We start from the raw sequence: 19,096 nt of genomic DNA, 5'->3' as shown, positions 1-19,096 counted from the left end.
GAACCGTACTCTCAAGCCTGTCTTATCGGACCTTGCGGTCGCGTGGGCGAGCCTTGCTGACTACACCGTAGAGCCTCTTTTTCCTTAAAGCTCGACACCCACAGCCTTTTTTTCCCTTTCTTCCCAGCCGTCCAGTAGCTCAACTCTTTTTTTCTCTCGCTTTTACCCAGGCGCAAGCTTTGTCGCCCACCATTCTGCTGCCACCCCTTCGTCGCGTATACCAGTTTTTGGCTATGATTGTAGAGCGCGCATCGTATAACTGGGCGTACTCGGAGGATATACCAGGCTCCCGGTGTGGCCCTGAGGATGGACCCTGGCCACGGCCGTATCAGGTGTTGAGTGAGGGAGAGCTCTGGCGGGAGCTCAGGACACTCGCGAAACCACAGACCTCGCAGCTCGGCAAAGAGGGGAAATTCAAGGCCGACAGCATCAACTTTCAGCCATCGCCTACGACGAAGACGCAGGATCGCTATGTGGTCACTCAGCTGGAGGTGAATGGGCGGCTCTGGGCATTCACGGGGGTCTTTGACGGTGCGTCCATGATTGCCGGCCGTTTTCAATGCTTTTTTTTTGCCCGCTTCTCACCTTGTGGACAATACCTTACTCCTGTTGTTTACCTGTTTTTACAGGTCATTTGGGTGATGTCACGGTTGAACACGTTGCCCACCATTTGCCCATCATCGTTCGCGACTTCTTGAGAGAGGCGGAGAGTGTGTCCGGCCCTGGCAAACTAACTCCTGAATCAATATCCGAGCTTTTCACAAAGGCAATCATGGCGTTTGACGATGCAATCGCGCACGATGTCCTGGACCTCTTCGGCGGTTCGGTCGACAAACTTTCCGAGTACACTGACGCACAAATCCGGGAAATCATCAACGACCAGCACAAGGGCGGCGCAAACTGGCGGAAGGCTAGACTCTGTATGTATGGGACTACGGCGTTGGTTGCGTTGGTCGACCCGGAGCACAAGGATCTTTGGATTGCTAACCTCGGGGATTGTCAAGCCAGTGAGTGCAATTTCTTTCCCCGTGTTACTGCGATCGTGGATACATCCTTGACAAACCCCGTCATATTGTTTGCGTCACCCTGTCATCGTCGACTGTTTGACGGGGCGGAAATACGCGTGTATCAATCGCTTTACTGATTTATTCTCATCTCACTTACAGTCATGGCATCTCCGGGTAATAATGCGAAAGACTGGAATATCGAAGTTTTGACTACGAACCACAATGGGGATAACGACGCCGAACTCGACCGAGTTAGAAAAACCCATCCAGGTGAACCAGAATGTATCATGGACCGCAGAGTCCTCGGCGCCCTCGCACCAACCAGATGTATGTTCTATTCAGTTTATATTCCTTGTGGACGACAATCTGACCGGAGATTCCATGTATTTTCTTTTTTATTATCTCCTTCATATTCCACTTTCGCCACCGTGACTCCTCATCTGTTGACACTGCTGGCGTCGGACTATGTGTACGTACCCGGCAGGTTTCGGTGACATCCCCTTCAAGCAGCCTCCCGCGTTCACTCGGCGCATCCTGTATAATTTGTTCCCGGGATTCCACAACACCTCACCATGGGAGGAGTTCCTCGTCCGCAACCAAACTCCGCCTTACATCACCGCCGAACCACAGATTATCCATCGTCGATTAGATGGAGATGACGCGTGCCCCTCCGTGCCGCCCACTAATACGACGCTTTCGGAGGACAACTCGAGATCCAGCAGCAGGTCATCTATCACCAAAAACTTATTTTGGTCGGGTAATAAGACCTCACAGCAGCAGCAGCAGTCACTCACGCCACTACCCCGGTTCCTCATTCTCGCATCTGATGGCTTTACGGATCTGTGCAATGGAGAAGGCCAGAAGCGTATCATCGAAAGCTGGGCCCGTGGCATGGTATCCAGCAACCCTCCGGAGACTGTGACTGACGCGGCACCAGGTTCTCGTCAGGATAATATGGCTCTCAGGCTGCTTCGCCGTGCTGTGGGCGGCGAGGACAGATTCGGTGTGTCGAGAGTACTGACCCTCGACATGGATGTGGCGTGGATCGACGATACGTCTATCGTCGTTCAAACTCTCTGATGAGGGGGGCACCGATGGAATCAACAGTCATAAGTTGACGTACCTTTGTTGTGGATCGCACGCTGACGGCCTTGGTATAAGGCAGTTGGTTATCTGCATCCGTCAACAACGGTGATTCGTCGTTTTGTCCCCTTCTAACATCAACGCTTTTTTACTCAGCCGCGTCAGCGGTACCCCTCCATCAACTGGCGATCAAAAGTTTCTCCGCTATCGTTGCTCTTCAGTGCTATCGTTGCTTGTCTTTGCTCTACTATGTAAGTATGTCCAGGACATGTCTGCTCGCAGATGCATACCCCCACATTTTATCCGCTCGTCCATATCCAAACCCCCGCACATTTCACGATCTCCAATCACATTCACAGCATAACATATAATATTGCGGAATCCGCTTTTCACACTTCATATGGGTTTTTATTTGTTTCTTTCTTTTTTGTTGGTTTTTTTTTTCTGTAACAGTATTTAACCACTCGTTAGGGGGGCTTGTGTGTCATATATTCTCATCCACGCTTTTTACTATTACTATAACTTCCATTCACTTCCGGTTACGCTTTTTCCGACTTTCGCTTTTGGGGTGATATGCTAATATACGGTTTCTAAATTCAATCCAAACAATTCTTCCTCAACTTTCAAGCCCATCCTAAGCAAAAATAGCCGCATATCTACCTCGTAAACCCTGAAGCTAAACCGGCCAATATGTCACTATCGAAGTGTGAACCTGTTCTTATTTTGGCCTGCATGGAACGTATTATTGGTACATACATTACGTTTTTACGGACGTACTAGTATATACTGAAGGCGAACATGAATTAAAATACGTACACGCGTTTTCGCGCTCAATAATCCCGTTAGTAGTACTAGGGGGCCTTAACGCGCCAATTTGGGAAGGAGCCTCATGGGCTGGCTGGCTGGCTGCTGGTGTTGGACGGGTTTGGGGCTTTTGACAGAATAATGGACAGTTCATTTCAGCACTTAACGGGGCGCCGATGACGACGCAGCAGCGCGGCTAGTACAATCATGACACATTATATAGATATCTATATTGTATGATGAAGGTTTTGAGTTTCATCATCGATAGATGGTGATTAATTCTCTTCTTGGGCTCGGACGGACGGACGGGCGGACGGATGGGCGGACGAGTTGGGTTAAATTCGACTGAAAGGCTCGGGTTGTCAAGACTCATTATCAGTGGAGGTTTAATGAGGCTTTGCCAAATATGCAATCTCAAGCTGCAGTGGCGACTCATGTAGTCTGTAGTAACGGCATGATTCAGAACCGCGAAGCACTGGATGAAGGTCAGGATCACCTCGAGATCCAGCGATTTAGAAGGATCCCCATGCCCGACTCCGAGATAACGGGACTTGCAACAAACGCCCCCATTAAAGACCGTACGTCCACTGTAGGTATTTACTCGGATATATCCTTCAACTGGTGGGGCACGAAACAAGGTTATTATTTTCCGTTACAATGTTTCCATCTTCAGCCATCCAAGGCTTTGGTCGGAAATATCACTCCTTCGAGATGGATGTATGTGATTGCATTGTTCGGAGACTACAGAGCGGAATTGTATTTCTGCACTGCGGTAGTCGTCGAGCAGAGGGTTAGAAATTTGGAAACTACGTCTGTGACGGTCTGTCAAAGGCACCTGTACGATCTACTTCTTCCGTGAAATAAAATGGATTGATATTTGTGTGAATTCTCGCTTCTGTTCTCAAATTCTGCCTTCTGAAGAGGGGCACACTGGAAATTTTCATGATGCTATACCAATCGGTACAACTCAGGGCCAGCTGGACACACCGGCGGTGTATGTCTTTTAACCAATTGTTTGGTATTCTATCCACCAAAGGCGCTTTTGACTCCGGAGCAGTCAGGATAGTTATGTTGTATAAATGATGTATAGTAAATTGAAACAGCCTTGGTGCTGAGCATAGAGGGCCGAGCGCTGTAGTGGAACCCTCATTAGACAAGAAGAAAAATGGCACTAGGCAGCAGACGGGCGCCGTATATCGCAAGTACATCTTATGTCAGTACGGAAGGGCTTCTCCAATATAAAATGTCAACACATTCGAAAAGCAGTTTCGAACTCGCATGAGGCCCAGCCAAACTCCAGCCTTCCTTCGAAGTTCGGGTTCGATCTCGTCTGTACCCATGATACCTCTGCTCAATTTTGAAATTGGAAGATGAGATCATAAAGCGGCATTAAACGAGGTGCCTATCACTGGCAAGCGCCGGTATTGTCCCCCGCGGGCCCTGTTGTGGTACTGAGTCCTGGATACAATTACTGGAGGTTCTGGCTTGTCCTTACATACTTTGCTTGTCTACCATCCTATGGAAAGACTAACGGAGTGCGTCGATCTGTCCCACGTCAAATTAGTCTTGAGCTTTCCTAATATGAGATCCTGTATCTCTGTCCTAGTCATGTTTCGCCATTCAATTTTCCTCGGCCATCGAGGCGTTATCGTAGCATAATCAGAAACCTGATGAAAGAAAAAGACAAGTTCCCTTTGCGGATGACATTGAAATGTGCCATATCTGTGAGTTGATCTATGGATATGGCACCGGTGCAATCCTTGTGGCTTAGAGGGTGTGGTACTATGCGGTGTGCATATATCAGAAAGGCACGCGCTGTGGTCACGATGAGCTCACATATCATGACACACCTAAAACCTTGTGGCAAGCGAATTGCGCTATCATATGGCAAGCCGTTTGGAACGTGTCTATTTGTTCCTGTGACGGGTACGAGGAGGTACATGGCCTTTCACCATTGTTCACCATTGTGCGTCGGTCCGCAACACCGGCTCAAGAGAATACAAAACGGGCGGGATATCTTGCAACCGTTGTAGGTCTTGGATCATCAAGCCGAAAGCGCAAGGTAATTAAGATGCAATGTCTGGGGAACGGGAAACCTGTAACCAACTCGGGGATTGACACATGGGCAACTGAATGGGAGGATATATCAGTATCATTAATATATCGTATATCTCGGTGGATCATGCTTACTCTGTGGCTCAAAGGGAGTCGGCATAAATATTAACCTGGAATCTCCTGGAACACTGTTGACGTTGTCTTGATATCTGTATCTTACATCGACAGCGAATAAAATAAGCCTGATTTGACAAAAAAAACAAAGACGAGCTCGCCTTTCATCCGAAATCCGGATACGTTTTTAACTTGCCCAAAAATCTGAATGCAGTGGGGGATACACAGTGTCGTAATGATGCCTTAGAGTGAACTGCGGTCGGTTTGAATGTACTATTTAGAGACTGTCGAAGTTGAGTTTGATGATCGATTCAATTGTCAAACCCTGAGTAGTAGCAGAGACCGATGAAGCGAATAACTAGTACTAGAATAGGAGAAATTTTGTAGTGAAAAATCAGCTCAGGGGAATTGTGACATGTAAATTCGGGATGGAAACCAGATGGCGCCAGATTGATTAACCATGAGCAGCACGCAATAGAATTTCAAGGCGGTGTACATGAGGACATAGAGGCATGGTCCAGTTTGACGAAGGCAGAAAAATAGAGTTTAGCTCTGAGAGACGCAATAGGACAGATAATGAATGTCAACCTTCTTCAGGGCGTTCAGGGTCTTCCGACCTACATCCCGCAACAATTAGCTAAGCCAAACGATAGTACCTGCGCAGTGCAGTCCGAGAGTGCGCCACATTTCCCTTTGTTCCTGAGTGACATAGGTGGCACAAAAGACACCGAGACTGTAGGGACACGTTGGTGCAGATTAGCGCCTTTGCAAGAGTAGAAGACGACGCCATGATAAGATAAATTTTGAAATATTTGAGACCCGCCTGAAAGAGGGTTATACCTGTGACGTGTACACGCCCTAAAGTGGTCCCTTCGAGAAGTAAATAGAATCATTCAGGGCGTCGTGCTCTCCGTTTCCAGTTTGCTCCTGAGGGTTGAGGGTTGAACGTTGAAAGAGGACACCCGCCAAAATGATGGGTGTCGCGTCTCTACCCGTGAACTTGCGCACGTGCCAGTCTGTGAACTCAACACCAAATATGCAGACACGATTTGATCTCCTCATTTGACCCTCACCTCATTACTCGAATGAGAAAGAAATGACGAGACCATACAACCACCTCGTGTATCGATATTTTATCTTTCTTATCTTGATTTTCTAGCGCGGTTCGTTGGTTCTATACTATCTCTTCTACTCTGTCATCAGAAGGCGAGAAGAAAGCTGAAGTTTAGCCTCCGTGTGATGTTTTTCCGACTTCTGTGTTCGAAAGCACCCATCAGCTGGTAACAGAACAGGAAGCCGTGCCGTCATAGATGAGGTATATGCAATGGATGAAATGACAGAAACCCCAAAAACATAACCTCCGAAAGGTAAAAGCCAGACCATTTATATCGGAAAGGCAGAGGGTTAGTAACACGTCGTTGAGAGAGCTAAGTTTGTCTCCACTGGAGTGACCGTCATCCTCTCATTAACGGAGTATAGCCTTTTCCCCTATCCTGATATTGAAATTAGCAGCGAGGCAAAGTTTTAATTTTGATGCCGTCTATTTAGGTTTGAGGTGACATTGTGATGATCTGCTAGTGGATCTACATGTTATGCATGTTTGCATGTTTGCATGGTCATGGTCTATCTCGAAAAATCAAGTTGCGAGATAAGTCAACATCCAGTGTCGGTAATCTTATGAGCATTTTGGAAGAGGTACATCATGATTCACTGCCGTCAGCTACTACATGGTCGAACATCACCAGTACGGACATTGGGATGCACGGCTACGTAGTGTGATTTAGTGAGATGGGGTACTTCTTCATAGTGCTCCAGAGGTGCTAGGGGAGCGTTTAAGTGGGTGTCAAGGTGTTGCTGTACTAACTAACGATGACCATTCTAACTTCTTATATGTCCACGGTCGAGATAAGGGCCCCCACCACCTGCATCATCAAAAAATGCCAACGTCTGCCCGATTCTGAAAATGTTATTCAGAACGCGTAAGTCTTCACATAATCATATCAAGACATCGAGAGACACATGGTTCATCAACGGCTATTTAGTAAAAGGGTGCTTTCACAATAAGTAGGGACCAAAAACTTTCCGACAGGCTGTTTAATTCAGACGAGAACTGTGAAAGGTTTTTGGAAAACAAGAACTGTACAAAGTTGCGTGCGTAAATTACAATTGAAATACTCGTACAAGAAAGACACTACTGAATAATGAGAGCATTGAAAGTCCAAGCAAAGAAAGCAAAGCTTTAAACAAAATAAACAAAAAAGGAATGAGGAGTCCAATTGGTTTTACAGTTACAGGGCTTCAATAAATTTTGTCCCTCCTTCGAAGGTTCGGACCGACGGACGAGTGGAAGCAAGAAGCTGACTGGGCCCATCAAGAGAATCGAGGGATCTGGAGTGTTTTAGTGATTCTAAAGTGGTCAACGGAGTTTGACTGGGATCATGCGGGATAGGTGATAGTGATGGAGAAGATGGCGGAGAATAAAGTTGTGATTGAATACTGGGGATGATCCCCTGAGCCGAGAGTGAAGTGTCTGCATAAGAAAGACCACGCAGACTGTGGGGGTCAAAGCGCACACTCGATGTAGCATCAGACGTCGAACTGTACATTCGAGATACATGTTGTTGGGAGCCTGCAATAGAAGACCGCGGCGTCGCCAATGACGACGTGTCCTGATCAGCCAGCCGCGTTTTTGTAGGCGTGGACTGATTGCGCTTTTGAGAGGGCAGATTATCGCTGGAATCGAAATCAAAGTCATTGCCACTTCCTGCGGGTATCCAGCCCTGCCCAGCGTGCCCGACGACGATTCTGGGTTTGTCAGATCGCATTTTTGGGCTTCGTTGACGAGACCTTGGAAGGTGAAGAATGTCTGAGAGCCAGTTTCTTGAACGTTTAGGGTATGATTGTCCTTCCCGCGATATCCGGTAACGGCCCCGACTACTCTGCGTCAACGCTTCTTCATCCTCCGCCATATCCGCTCTTAGGATGTAAGCGATTGCTGAACATGCAACAAGGATGATCAAGACCAGAACAACCACAAGGACTACGAAAGCTTTTAAAAAGAGATATCAATTTGACGGTTGATACACACGCAATCCAAATTAGGGAAAAAGACATACCAGTCGCTGATCCATTGATCTTGGGTATTTCTCGTTTAGCTACTAAAGCTGCGTTTTCGTGGGCCATGGAGCTCATAAGGAATAAGGTATGGGGTTTAGTAAGAAAGGTTCTCTTCAATTGCTCTGAATCTCTCTCCAGCTTCTCCTGTGAGGGTTCCAGAATTTTAGATAGTGACGTCGGTGCAAAGGTTCGTGAAATGCCGTGGAAAAGGAGAAAAAAGGGTACAAGAAAAAGCGTTTTGTCGAAATATAGCGGTCCTTTGGAGATACTCAGCGCATCAGGCTTTATGGTCTCTCAAGTTGGCCAGCTCATCGAGCAGATGGTGGGTAAATATAACAAAGGAGGAGCGAGCAGCCTTGAGTCCGCTCTTTCTCAGTGACACATGCCAGGCGTCTTAATTAGGCAACCATCAATTACCCGACGTTCACGTGACCGCTTTCCTTGCCCACCGGAGGCGAGCGGGTGCGATGGCTTCACGTTTCCGGCGGTTTGTCCCCGTCGCAGCTCGATGACTGTCAAGAACCTGTGTCATTCGCGGCGGTCCCTCTGCGGCATAGGCTGTCAAAGCTGCCTTTCTGTAAGGTGCACTTTCTGAAAGTCGTCTGCGGACCCCTTTTATGTCCTTGCCAGCCTTTGAAGGTTAAAACTCTGCGGATTGTGAACACACAATCGCTTCTCATTGGCCTTTCTTCGAAACGTCGCGCTTTCTCTATGGATGAAGATTCTCCACGACTTGGCAAAGACAGTTCGATTATATTTAATGTGGTGACAAGTTTATGACTGCCTCTTACCCCTGGAGCACGCTGGGTGGTGATATGATGCCTTCGTCACCTAGGTTTTTACTGACGTAAATCAGACCAAAGAACTCTTCCTCTGTGTATACTTTGCTGTCGACAGAATTTTTTTTTTTTGTTTTACTTGTCAGGAACATCTTTGGCTCTTATGATCTCTGGTCACTCTCACTGGCGATAACAGATTGACCAATGAATCTGCTAAATAGTATCACCATCCTCGCTTTAGCTCGTTGTCAATTACTTGCTATGCCTTTTGGCACTTCATTGGCTTCCAAAACCATATCATCTACCCATCGAGAAATTTGGAAAAGGTACAAACAGAGGCTGGTTCTCAACTTCAAGCTGGCCGATTATTTTTCTCTGAATTATTGTTAGATCCGATGGAGGATTCTTGTACAGAACGGTCGCATGTTTGCTTTCTGTGATGCCCAAAGAAGTAGACCGAATATTTCGGAAATTACATGAGCATAGTTCCCTGCGCTCTGGTAGGATTTTTTTCTGCGAGTCCCAGCACGTTGTAAAGAATGGGCATGGTTATTTGCCTCCACTGATTATGTACCTGATTGGATGGTTGTATTTGGTTTTGCTGGCGCATGTGAGCAATCGGCGTTCAATTACATTACGACTCGGTCAGTGCCCATGTAGGACTAGTACGTGTGCTACCACATTTGGTTCCGGCTCGAAATTATGGGGTCACGATCGAAAAATGAGTAGCGGAGGCCTATAATCTGTGTACTGATAATTTACATGGTTACTGTGTAAATGACCTCATTCGGATCCATTTCTTTTGTTTCCATTTGGTTGGTAATCGTAGAACTATATATATATTTGTGTTTATCTGTGTTTTGCTCGAGGAATTCATTCTGCAGAGGAGTAGTGTTGCTATCCCTCTTCTTGGAGTCTGTATACAAACCAGTCTGAGATGGTTTAAGATAGTTGCAAGTCGGCCTGGTAACTTATTCATTTGTGAATTCATAACGCCCTCTCTACTCTATTTGTTGCCAACTCGACATACGGGTTCCACGAGCGCTTACTGCACATAGAGGTAATCACCATTCAGTTCCCTGCATTCTGCCATATCTCGGACCCCAATTCGCTGCTTATCATTGGATGTTTTTATTTGTTCACAGCAAAGTCGATGGCGGTCGAGGCTTTTTCTTGGTTATCTCGGAGCATTCTACACAGAGACGGAATGAGAAATAGGGGTCTTTTATGATCGTGTAATGCACAGGCTAAAAATAGCTCAACCGCGGTTTTCCTTCGAAATGCAATCGAAATGTATGAAATCCAAAGCTTATGACAGTGTAGGAGAGCCTGAGATGAGTGGTAGACCTCTCACCACAGCTGCACTCGAAACCGTTCTCCAGATGTGGGAAAACTGCGCAGGAACTTTGGCATTCATCGATATGCATGGATGGCCGGCCGGGATGAAGACAGCATCGAGCGGGATATACATTTACTTGGCATTCTATTTGGGGTATGCGATCGTGATCGAGGTCACTTGAGCATCTGAGATCGAGCTTTAGATCTATACTAGGTTGAGCAGCGTAGAATTCTGTGCTGCTTGAAAAGGGGCGATATAGATTACAACTCTATCTTTCCACCCAACCCTCAATTATTAGCGCGATGCCTTCACTATCTCGCGTACTTGGATGGGCGCCTCCCGACAACGAGGACTACCTCGACGTCGCTCTCTCCTCGAGCCCTCTCCTCCCTCTCCAGAACCCCACGTTCCACATATCCGAGCCCAATCCTATTAGACGCGCTCCGCGACGCGTTACGTCGAGAAACTTCGAGTCTACCTCTCCTGCATCCAGCAACTCGCCCCTTTCATCTGACGGCGAGTCTCCGAACGAGAAACGCGTCGAAGGCCACGGGAAACACGCTGATCCGTCGTGGGTCGCGCGTCCCCGGAACGAGTTCATTTTGTTCCGCTGCGACTACGTCCGGAAGCATTCGCGTGAGGGCAAGCGCGTCAGACGCCCTCCCGGTGCAGAGGCCGAGAAGACTCTCTCCAAGCAGGCAGCCGAGGCCTGGCACCACCTTCCCCCGGAGGAGCGTCTCTACTGGAAGGAACGCGCCAATGGCGAGAGGAACGAGCACGCGCGTAGATATCCCGACTACAGATACCGACCCAAGAAAAGTGCCGCAGGCCGACGGCGCCAGACGCGCTCCTCTCCCAACAAACAGCAGAGTGGCTCTCCAGAGAAGGTCCCAGCTCCCAACGCGTCCGATAAGGAGCCTGCTTCCCCCACTGTTACGCGTCATACGTCGGTGGCCGACCTTACCATGAACAGAATGCGACCTCGACGATCCGTTTCCGTCCCCGAGCTGAAAACGGAGCCAGTGCAGCATCGACGCTTGAGGTCTACTGCGAGTCAAGGATGGATTACTATCTCAAACTCGACCGTCGGCCCTGATACCCAGAGGCGCTCCTCTCAAGAGGTATGTTCCTGTATACTCTGAAATTTAGCATGTTCATTGACGAGAACTCGAACAGTATCTATCTACTTCTACGCGAATCATGTCCGACGTCGCCCAAGGAGAATACTCTGTATCCCCAGCACCCCTTCCCCGACTTCTCCAGGCATCCAGTTCCTCCCTTCTCAACTGGAATGGCGAGCGCATGGTTGCGGCAGTACCACAGCCAACACAGTTCCTCTCGTCGACCTCAGTCTCTCTCCTCTCTGGCATCGACATCTCTGGCGGATCCATGCTCACCGAATTCACCAGCGGCGGCAACCCCATCGCGCCATCCCAGTTATTTAACATGGGACAGGGTCACTACAGCGCACAAGGCGATATTTGGATGCCTCAGCTCCAGAGCTATCCAGAAGAGGCCGCCGCACCCACAGCGGCGGGTGACGAACTGGGATCTGATGCTAACACACAGGACTCGGCGTCCGACCCTTCTCCACTTGGCTCCACGGTACCCACCATTCCAGAGTACGACGAGTCAGGTAATGGCGTAAACTTGTCGAGTATGGCAGACTACGGTCTCCATTCTACTGGATGTACCCCTATCGACCTGCCAGGCGCCACTCCCGAGGCCATCTACTCTATGGATGCCGAAGAATTATTCAATCTGAGTTATTAGACGCCCGCATCTGACTTCTTTTTCTTTCATTTCTCTGCCAACCTTTTTCACCTTCTCTTAGCGTCCAAAAATCACGGTATTTGGTTCTAGGGGACAGCTCTAGGTCCAGGTCCATCTCTTTACTTCACCCTTCGTTCAAGTTGGCTTTTGTTTCGGTTTATCAGGAAATCGTCGTCTTTACCCTTCTATTTGGCGACTTTCCCGATTTGTATTCCTTCCCGCTTCTGCTTCTCCCTTTGCCTCTGCCTTCTGCCTTCTGCTCCTCTGGCTAGTGCTTCCACTTGTATTATTTCATCAGGTCTCTCTTCATTCGGAATCTGTGTAACAACATCCACCCACCCCCATATCTTTATTCATTATCATTATTCTTTTCTGTTCTGTAACTTATTCATCATACCCCATCCTGTCGCGAAACCGGGTCAAAAGAGAAACCCCTTCGCCACAACTGTATTTCTTGACTTTCCACTTGTATTCTCTCCTGTATATTCTGAGGTTGCTTTTTGTTGTTGTTGGATTATATTTATTCTGTGTCGTAGTACGCGTTTTCTGTATTTTCTATAGCCTTTCTGAAACGAAGTTCATTTGCGCTCTTCTCATTTCTGAACGCCTATTTCGAAGGCCTTGAAAGACATTGAGAATGTCTGAGTCGTATGAATGGCCGTGAACCGGACTTCGAAAAAGAGCAGACTATCAGCGAGAGTAAAAAGCGTACTTAGCACAACAACAAAGGACGACAACAAGAACGCGCCGTTAGACATGTCATGCCCCTGAATAACTCATTAGTGTAAACAAAGACGCGACTTGACGCGTGACGTCGAATTATCCCTTCGGTAAATTCATCATACATAACGTTACTATCTAGAAAAATCACACAGCAATACACCGTTGATCTATGCAGTCCACAAGAAAATAGGAAGGTTTCCGTTAATGAGCAATATGTATCCAAACCGTATTGTCTCCTCTCAAGACGCGTATACTCCATCAAATCGAATCACAAATGACGACGAAAGATGATGAAGCCCCACCGGCGGGGCCCTATTGTACCCCACACCCGAACTACGCGTCTTGAACGCGATCGCGACGCGCGTCCTTAATTAGTAACCGACAGAGAAATGTCCTGGGTCCATCGCGTAATAAGGTCCTGCAAAAGAAAACACCGGGGAAGCGGAGTCAGAACTTTATTTCAAACTTTCCGCATAGAAGTCCGACGCTTTAGCACGTTCTACGATGCCCGCGGGCCTTGCAGGCCGCAGTTCGCAAGTACGGGATGGCGGCGGCGGACATGCCAAGGCCAACACTCGGAGTGCAGACCGGAACAAGAGGAGATGACATACCAATGCTGCTTCCGGCTGATCGTATGGCACCATATGACTGTGAGTGAGTAGACTGGGTTAGCTTTGCTAGTCGAAAGTAACAGAAAGTTTGTAATGAAATCCTTACCCTGCTTCATGAACAGTAACAAAAGTAACGTTTCCAGCTCCGAAACCACCTCCACCGGCGCTTCGAACTGTGCCGGCACTGCGGCCAGTTTCAATAGTGATCCAAGGAACTGGCTGCGCCTGCGTGAATTCGGAAGTGAATTGAGTCTCAAGCTTTTCGACCCATCGTTCGTTTCCCTAAATTTGGAAAACAAAAAAAATCATTACAGAACATCGCCATGGATTAGTTGGGAGACATACAATGAAGTTGCACATCATATCTGGAAGAAACAAGAGCGACATTCAGTACGGTCGTGTAATCCCTTTCGTCGAAACAAAAAAAAAAAAACAAAAAAACAAGAAGAAAGCGTTCGCACAAAGAAGCCCTTGTTGTCGCTGTAAAACGTTGCATGCCTATCGTGCAACGAGGAACGTGTAACGACGACGGTGACCGGCCAAACGAGAACATAATCCCGGTAACAGAGACCAAGGCCGATAGCGGAACCAAATGAGGCACCGTGTATCATGCATGATAATGGGAATGACAACCGGACAACGGAGTACTGGATGGTAGTATGATCCGAGCTACCCACAGTTGAGCGTGCAACGTGTAACGGCGGCGGCATCGCTTTTAACAACAAGGTCGTCGACAGCGAGAACAAGGAAACAACATAGAATTCAAGCACACAACAAGGTTGACCACAACATTGACGCTTCCCAGATAGCAGGACAAAGAAAATAGAGAATGATAGAGGCTTTGAAGGTTGCACTCACCGGCATTGCCTGCATAGACCAGTAATCTTATGCCGGAGTTAATCAACTCTGGAAGTAGGATGGCGCTATTGTGAGCGCCATCGCCCGCCAGAGCGAATGCCTGGTTCACAGCCATGTTACACGATTCGAAATTTCTTGAAGGATTAACTCCAATGGCAGCTTTATTGGAGGGCTCATTCATCCAAGTATCGATCCATTCCATTTGTTTGTAGCAAAGAGGCCCGTCCGAGTTACGGTCGCATTTACGACGAACGTCATATGGGTTTAGCCCAAGTTCTTTAGGTACGTACGTAAGATTTAAAAGTAGAACCAAAAAAGCGCAAAACTTACGCATGAGAGGGCCGAAAAGTTGGGAGTTGCAATATGCCATCGCCGGGACACAAGTGAACCTGGAATTGAAATTATAACAACTCTTGACGAGTCTCTGGCATGTGGGTATCTTGGTGCGTAAAGCCTCGCATTCCGGACCTTGTGGATCATTGTAGACAGCATATGGCCCTTCGCATGCCCAGTCAGCAATCGAGCCGTGCTGAATATACGGATCGGTGAGGCCATTGGCGAGGATCACTGAGGCAAGGTTAATATGTTTGACGTGTGCCTTGGGCGAAACCGCAAGTTCTTGGTTGGCTTTGAAGATGACATTCGCGATGTTGGGAGCATAAGTGCCGCCGTAACTCTCCGCTGCAATATGGAATGGTGCTTTAGAGTATTGCGGGTATCTATTCAGGAAGAGTTCAAGGAAAGCGTAGACATCTTTCCCTGCAACCGGAGAGTTGTTGACAGAAGTTCCGTCATCAGCATAAGAGTACCCGACGTTCACCGGTTGGTCGAGGAATATTATGTTTGCATTAGTATTCCAGCTATAGGGGTTTGAAGTAACGTTGCGGCCTTCATTGGCAACAGCACACGGTCCGAGTTCAAAAAGAAGCCCTGTAGAGGAACTGCAACCAGGGCCACCGTTCAACCAAAGGATTAAGGGTGCATCGGCGGGAGCATTGCGAGACTCGAAGAACCTTGAAAGCCTGGTGAGTCGTTATCTGAACATGGACAAAGATGCCAACCAGAAGAATAAATGCTTGTCTTCAGCAATGTCGAGATACCCTGACAATTGTTTGACGGTTGGGTCACAAAGCTTGGGTTCCGTCACCCTCAAATCATATTTCTGGAATTCAGGATGCGTAATATATTCGTCTAAGAACAACAAAATCAGAATGTGTCGCATTATGAGGAATATAACACGGACTTACAGAGCAAGTTATCTTGCTTTATGAATTCTCGTCCATCATGGAACCACTTGTCAAGGTTTTTCTTCCCTTTCAGAATCGCCTTCTTGGCGTCGTCCAGCCACTCCGAGGCAACATCAAGAAATTCGTCCCCTGATATATCGAGGAAAGGTTTCTGGAACGACAAAGCTTCATTGTAGAGTCCACTAGGAGGTGCCCCTGCAGCTATATTGAGAGAGGTGGCCACCAAAGATATCAGGAATAAGGACCTCATCGCAGAGATAGGATAAGGAAGGCGTTGTGCTGCCACTGCCTGCTGCGGTGTGCTCTGTGCGCCGTGCACATGGTCCGCGTTGCGCACGGACATTAATAGTGATGTCATCAAAACGAACCACACACGTGACCAACTGACTTTTTTGTCCGATCCGCAATAACGAAGTTGACATTATTGAGACGAAACTCTGTATTTACTCTGACTATGTCACTATGGGATAAATCATATCATACTAACCTGTATTTTTACATTTTCTGCGGAACTGTGTCGTACTAGAACCAGGCAAATCTGATGTGATGGATGATGCAATCATGATTCAGCCTTGCACCTGCTTTCTTTCCACCAATTGTCGGATAATCATTTGTACGTGCTCTTCTTGTAGAAAAATGTACTTAGATGCCATAATATAATACTGAGATTGTGTTATGCTAGACTCTGCTTTATTATGATCAAGCCATTTATTCGCAGGGGGGCAAAATGAGGAGTTATTGGTGGATATTGTTTCTTGCCAGCACTTCTTGAATTCTCTCACAGTATGACTAGTCTAGTCGAACAACTGCTTAAATTTAACTACCCCTATCAGCTTATTTGCTTGTCATAGGCGACCCATATCTACATGTAAGGGCATCGACGTATCACATATTCCCACTTACAATCCGTACATTTGATTTTCCGGGGTAAGATGTGTGCAGAAAGTTCCTCGTTGTATACAGAACTGCTTCTGAGGAAGCATAATATCCAGCCTTTATCGCTGAAATTGCGGCCCGTTATATGGAAGGCAGTTACAGTCAGTCATCATTACCGAGAATACAGATATTTCGATATCAAGTTGAGCTAAGCTGTGCGTCCTTACTCCACGCTAGAAACCTGCGTATTGCTATGTCAAATCCGAGCATAATAACGTGTTGACAACGTGTTCTGCTAAAAATACGTCAATGTCTTTGTGAGTCAGTGCACAAATTCCTAAGCAGATTACATGGATATGGCTGGTACACCTATAGTAAAAATGTGTAATTTGGTTTGGTTAACACGACATGGGAATTCTGGCTTTTAAATTCAGTTAATTGGCAGAAATCCAAGCTAATCCAAGTATATCTCTATCCACAGAGTCGCACAACAAGATTAGTACGGTCAGTTATCATGCGTTCTGATTATGTTGATAGTTCTTTTAAATTTTAGGACACAAAAAGAGTATTGAAAGCTATCTAAAAACTCGAAGCCAAGGCAGGTAATGAGTTTCCGAGATTTTAGCAATTTTTTATGACCACCGCCAAATTTTTGGGTGAAGATCCTGCTCGTGAAAATTGATGAACAAGGTCAATTTCTTCACAATATAAAGCACTTTTTAGGTACTTTAGATGTTTGCCATGATCACCATATTTGGCGCAACGGCTCGCCTTAAAATTGAATGTCTTTGATTACCCACAATTGTATGTATACAAAATCTATGTCACAGTTTTGCCGAAGTTCAGAGGTAATAGATGGCAATAATATCTTTCAACGTACCTTGTCAATCGATTTAAGTAGTCCAGTGGCAATGCTATATATGCAACTACCTCGTGTATTGCATTCTGTGTGCCGCAGACGAGATGTCTAAGAAATGTCTGTCCGGCAACTTTTCCTGACATGCCGGTGTACACAGTGGGCAGTCCTTTTGGACGAGAAAACTCTGAATTCAGCACAGGTCCTTTGTTGAATGCTGCGATATCGGAAAGTTGACCTTGGCTGGACTGCGAAAAAATTAAGATAGAACACCGTCACTGGTGCTGTGCCACAGGCTCACAGCAATTGAAATATTGAGGGTGGGGACCATCGATTATAAACTGCACAGCTATATATTGATACCTAGATTATGTAATTCGGGAAAAGCCTTAAAAATTACCTTTAAGAGACGGCCCAACGCAATCTTCTCCTCCACCCGCCCTCTTCTCCCTTTCCCCAATTCACCTCCGCAACCATGGCCAGAATGTTCCTCACAGCTCCCGCAGAGCCCTCTTCTCCTCCCGTTCTTGAGCCCACAAACACCCTGGCGGTGACCTCGCTGCCAAAGTCCTTTTTTGACCCGTTGATTTTGAACATGCTGCGCGACCATTTTGCGTCCTTTGGTGATATCAACCAGTGGGTACCCCTCCCGGGTTTTGGACGCGTTATCATCGTTTATGAGTACGATCACCACGCGGAGTTGGCAAAAGCCAAAAGCGACCCCATCATCATCGATGGCGGCTTCGACAGGTGAGACTTCTCTCCAGATCGCTTTTATGCTCAACTATCCCGAATCCTCTCATGCTGACTTGGGTGTATCTTTTTCAGCTCTCAGATTGTGCTGCGCGTGTACCGTGCGGATCCTAACCCCCTAATTCCACGAGGCGAACGCTCCTGGATCCCCACCACGAGCTACTTGAAGCCTCCTGCGATCGAGAAGAACTTCCTCATCTCGCCTCCTGGCTCACCCCCTGTGGGGTGGGAACAGATCAAAGAGGACCCTCCGAACGCCACGCCCCTGGCCGACGACCTTATTCAGGCTCTCCGCAGGCTGCAGACGTTCGAAGAGCAACCAGCCTTCGAGCAGTTGCTGGACCCCATGGACGGGTCCGGTGTAGGGGTGTACGTCGAGGACTGCGACGCGCATCTTACAGTCGAAATTTCGGAAGACCAGTGGGTGTACGGCGAGACTGCGCCGGCAAGAGAGAAATGGAGGTCCTTCGCCACCGCCATGCCTCCACCTATCTCCTCCAACTAGTGCCCTCCTTCTTGCTCTATTGTGAGTCATTTGCGCCCTGACGATCATCATTGTGCTCTTTCTATCTTTACCTTCTTCCTCCTGTCCTCTCGCCATCGTATGATGAAACATTATCAGACCTGTTCCGAATTTTTTTGAGGACAAACCGATATTGCCTTTTAATTCTGATCCTTTGTTTTTACACGTCCTTCCACAATTATCCCCTATTCGACTCATACTAATATCCTACTTCTCCCCTTAGGTTCTTGCTCTACAACACCTACTGTATTGATTACCTAAACATACCCGTGAGTTCTTGCTCCTTTCTACCCCCCCTTTACACACGGCCCATCGCTTGCGGGATGATACACATTCAGACCTGTTCTGACTCTTGTGGAGACAAAACGAATATTGCCTTTTAAATACTGATCTTATCGATGCTGCCCGACTCGTCTTAAATTAACAACGACCACGGAAGCTGACCTATTCCCATTCTTTCTACAGGAATACTTTGTATGATACTCTCTGAAATCCTGCGGCACAGTGCTAGACGCTCCTGGGTTACTTATTGCTACCACTATATCTACTCCTCTAAATTTTTTGCATGTTGTCGGTTC

General features: G+C 47.3%; 5 protein-coding genes across 5 annotated transcripts; 3 read left to right on the top strand and 2 right to left on the bottom strand.

Annotated features, from left to right (window-relative positions):
* Window positions 1-233: 233 nt before the first annotated feature.
* On the top strand, window positions 234-2,087 carry JR316_0003116 ([Pyruvate dehydrogenase [acetyl-transferring]]-phosphatase 1, mitochondrial; the record flags this gene model as incomplete). Its single annotated transcript, XM_047888897.1, has 4 exons — window positions 234-531; window positions 630-1,007; window positions 1,167-1,334; window positions 1,492-2,087. The coding sequence occupies 4 exons, from the start codon at window positions 234-236 to the stop codon at window positions 2,085-2,087; spliced, it is 1,440 nt and encodes a 479-aa protein (XP_047751271.1).
* A 5,264-nt stretch (window positions 2,088-7,351) lies between these two features.
* On the bottom strand, window positions 7,352-8,255 carry JR316_0003115 (uncharacterized protein; the record flags this gene model as incomplete). The annotated part of the gene is made up of 2 exons (XM_047888896.1): window positions 7,352-8,103; window positions 8,180-8,255. The coding sequence occupies 2 exons, from the start codon at window positions 8,253-8,255 to the stop codon at window positions 7,352-7,354; spliced, it is 828 nt and encodes a 275-aa protein (XP_047751270.1).
* Window positions 8,256-10,600: 2,345 nt separating this feature from the next.
* On the top strand, window positions 10,601-12,071 carry JR316_0003114 (Repressor of filamentous growth 1; the record flags this gene model as incomplete). Its single annotated transcript, XM_047888895.1, has 2 exons — window positions 10,601-11,419; window positions 11,475-12,071. The coding sequence occupies 2 exons, from the start codon at window positions 10,601-10,603 to the stop codon at window positions 12,069-12,071; spliced, it is 1,416 nt and encodes a 471-aa protein (XP_047751269.1).
* A 1,090-nt stretch (window positions 12,072-13,161) lies between these two features.
* JR316_0003113 (Carboxypeptidase Y-like protein A) lies at window positions 13,162-15,853 on the bottom strand (the record flags this gene model as incomplete). Its single annotated transcript, XM_047888894.1, has 8 exons — window positions 13,162-13,212; window positions 13,406-13,442; window positions 13,512-13,687; window positions 13,751-13,770; window positions 14,264-14,539; window positions 14,594-15,276; window positions 15,325-15,454; window positions 15,511-15,853. 8 exons carry the CDS (start codon window positions 15,851-15,853, stop codon window positions 13,162-13,164), a joined length of 1,716 nt encoding a protein of 571 aa, XP_047751268.1.
* A 1,864-nt stretch (window positions 15,854-17,717) lies between these two features.
* On the top strand, window positions 17,718-18,500 carry JR316_0003112 (uncharacterized protein; the record flags this gene model as incomplete). The annotated part of the gene is made up of 2 exons (XM_047888893.1): window positions 17,718-17,992; window positions 18,071-18,500. 2 exons carry the CDS (start codon window positions 17,718-17,720, stop codon window positions 18,498-18,500), a joined length of 705 nt encoding a protein of 234 aa, XP_047751267.1.
* Window positions 18,501-19,096: the final 596 nt, after the last annotated feature.

The sequence above is a fragment of the Psilocybe cubensis genome, chromosome 3 (genome assembly GCF_017499595.1).
Source record: "Psilocybe cubensis strain MGC-MH-2018 chromosome 3, whole genome shotgun sequence".
Lineage (NCBI taxonomy): Eukaryota > Fungi > Basidiomycota > Agaricomycetes > Agaricales > Agrocybaceae > Psilocybe > Psilocybe cubensis.
The sequence above is the reverse complement of the archived record's forward strand: the minus strand, read 5'-3'. Positions and strand labels throughout refer to the sequence as shown.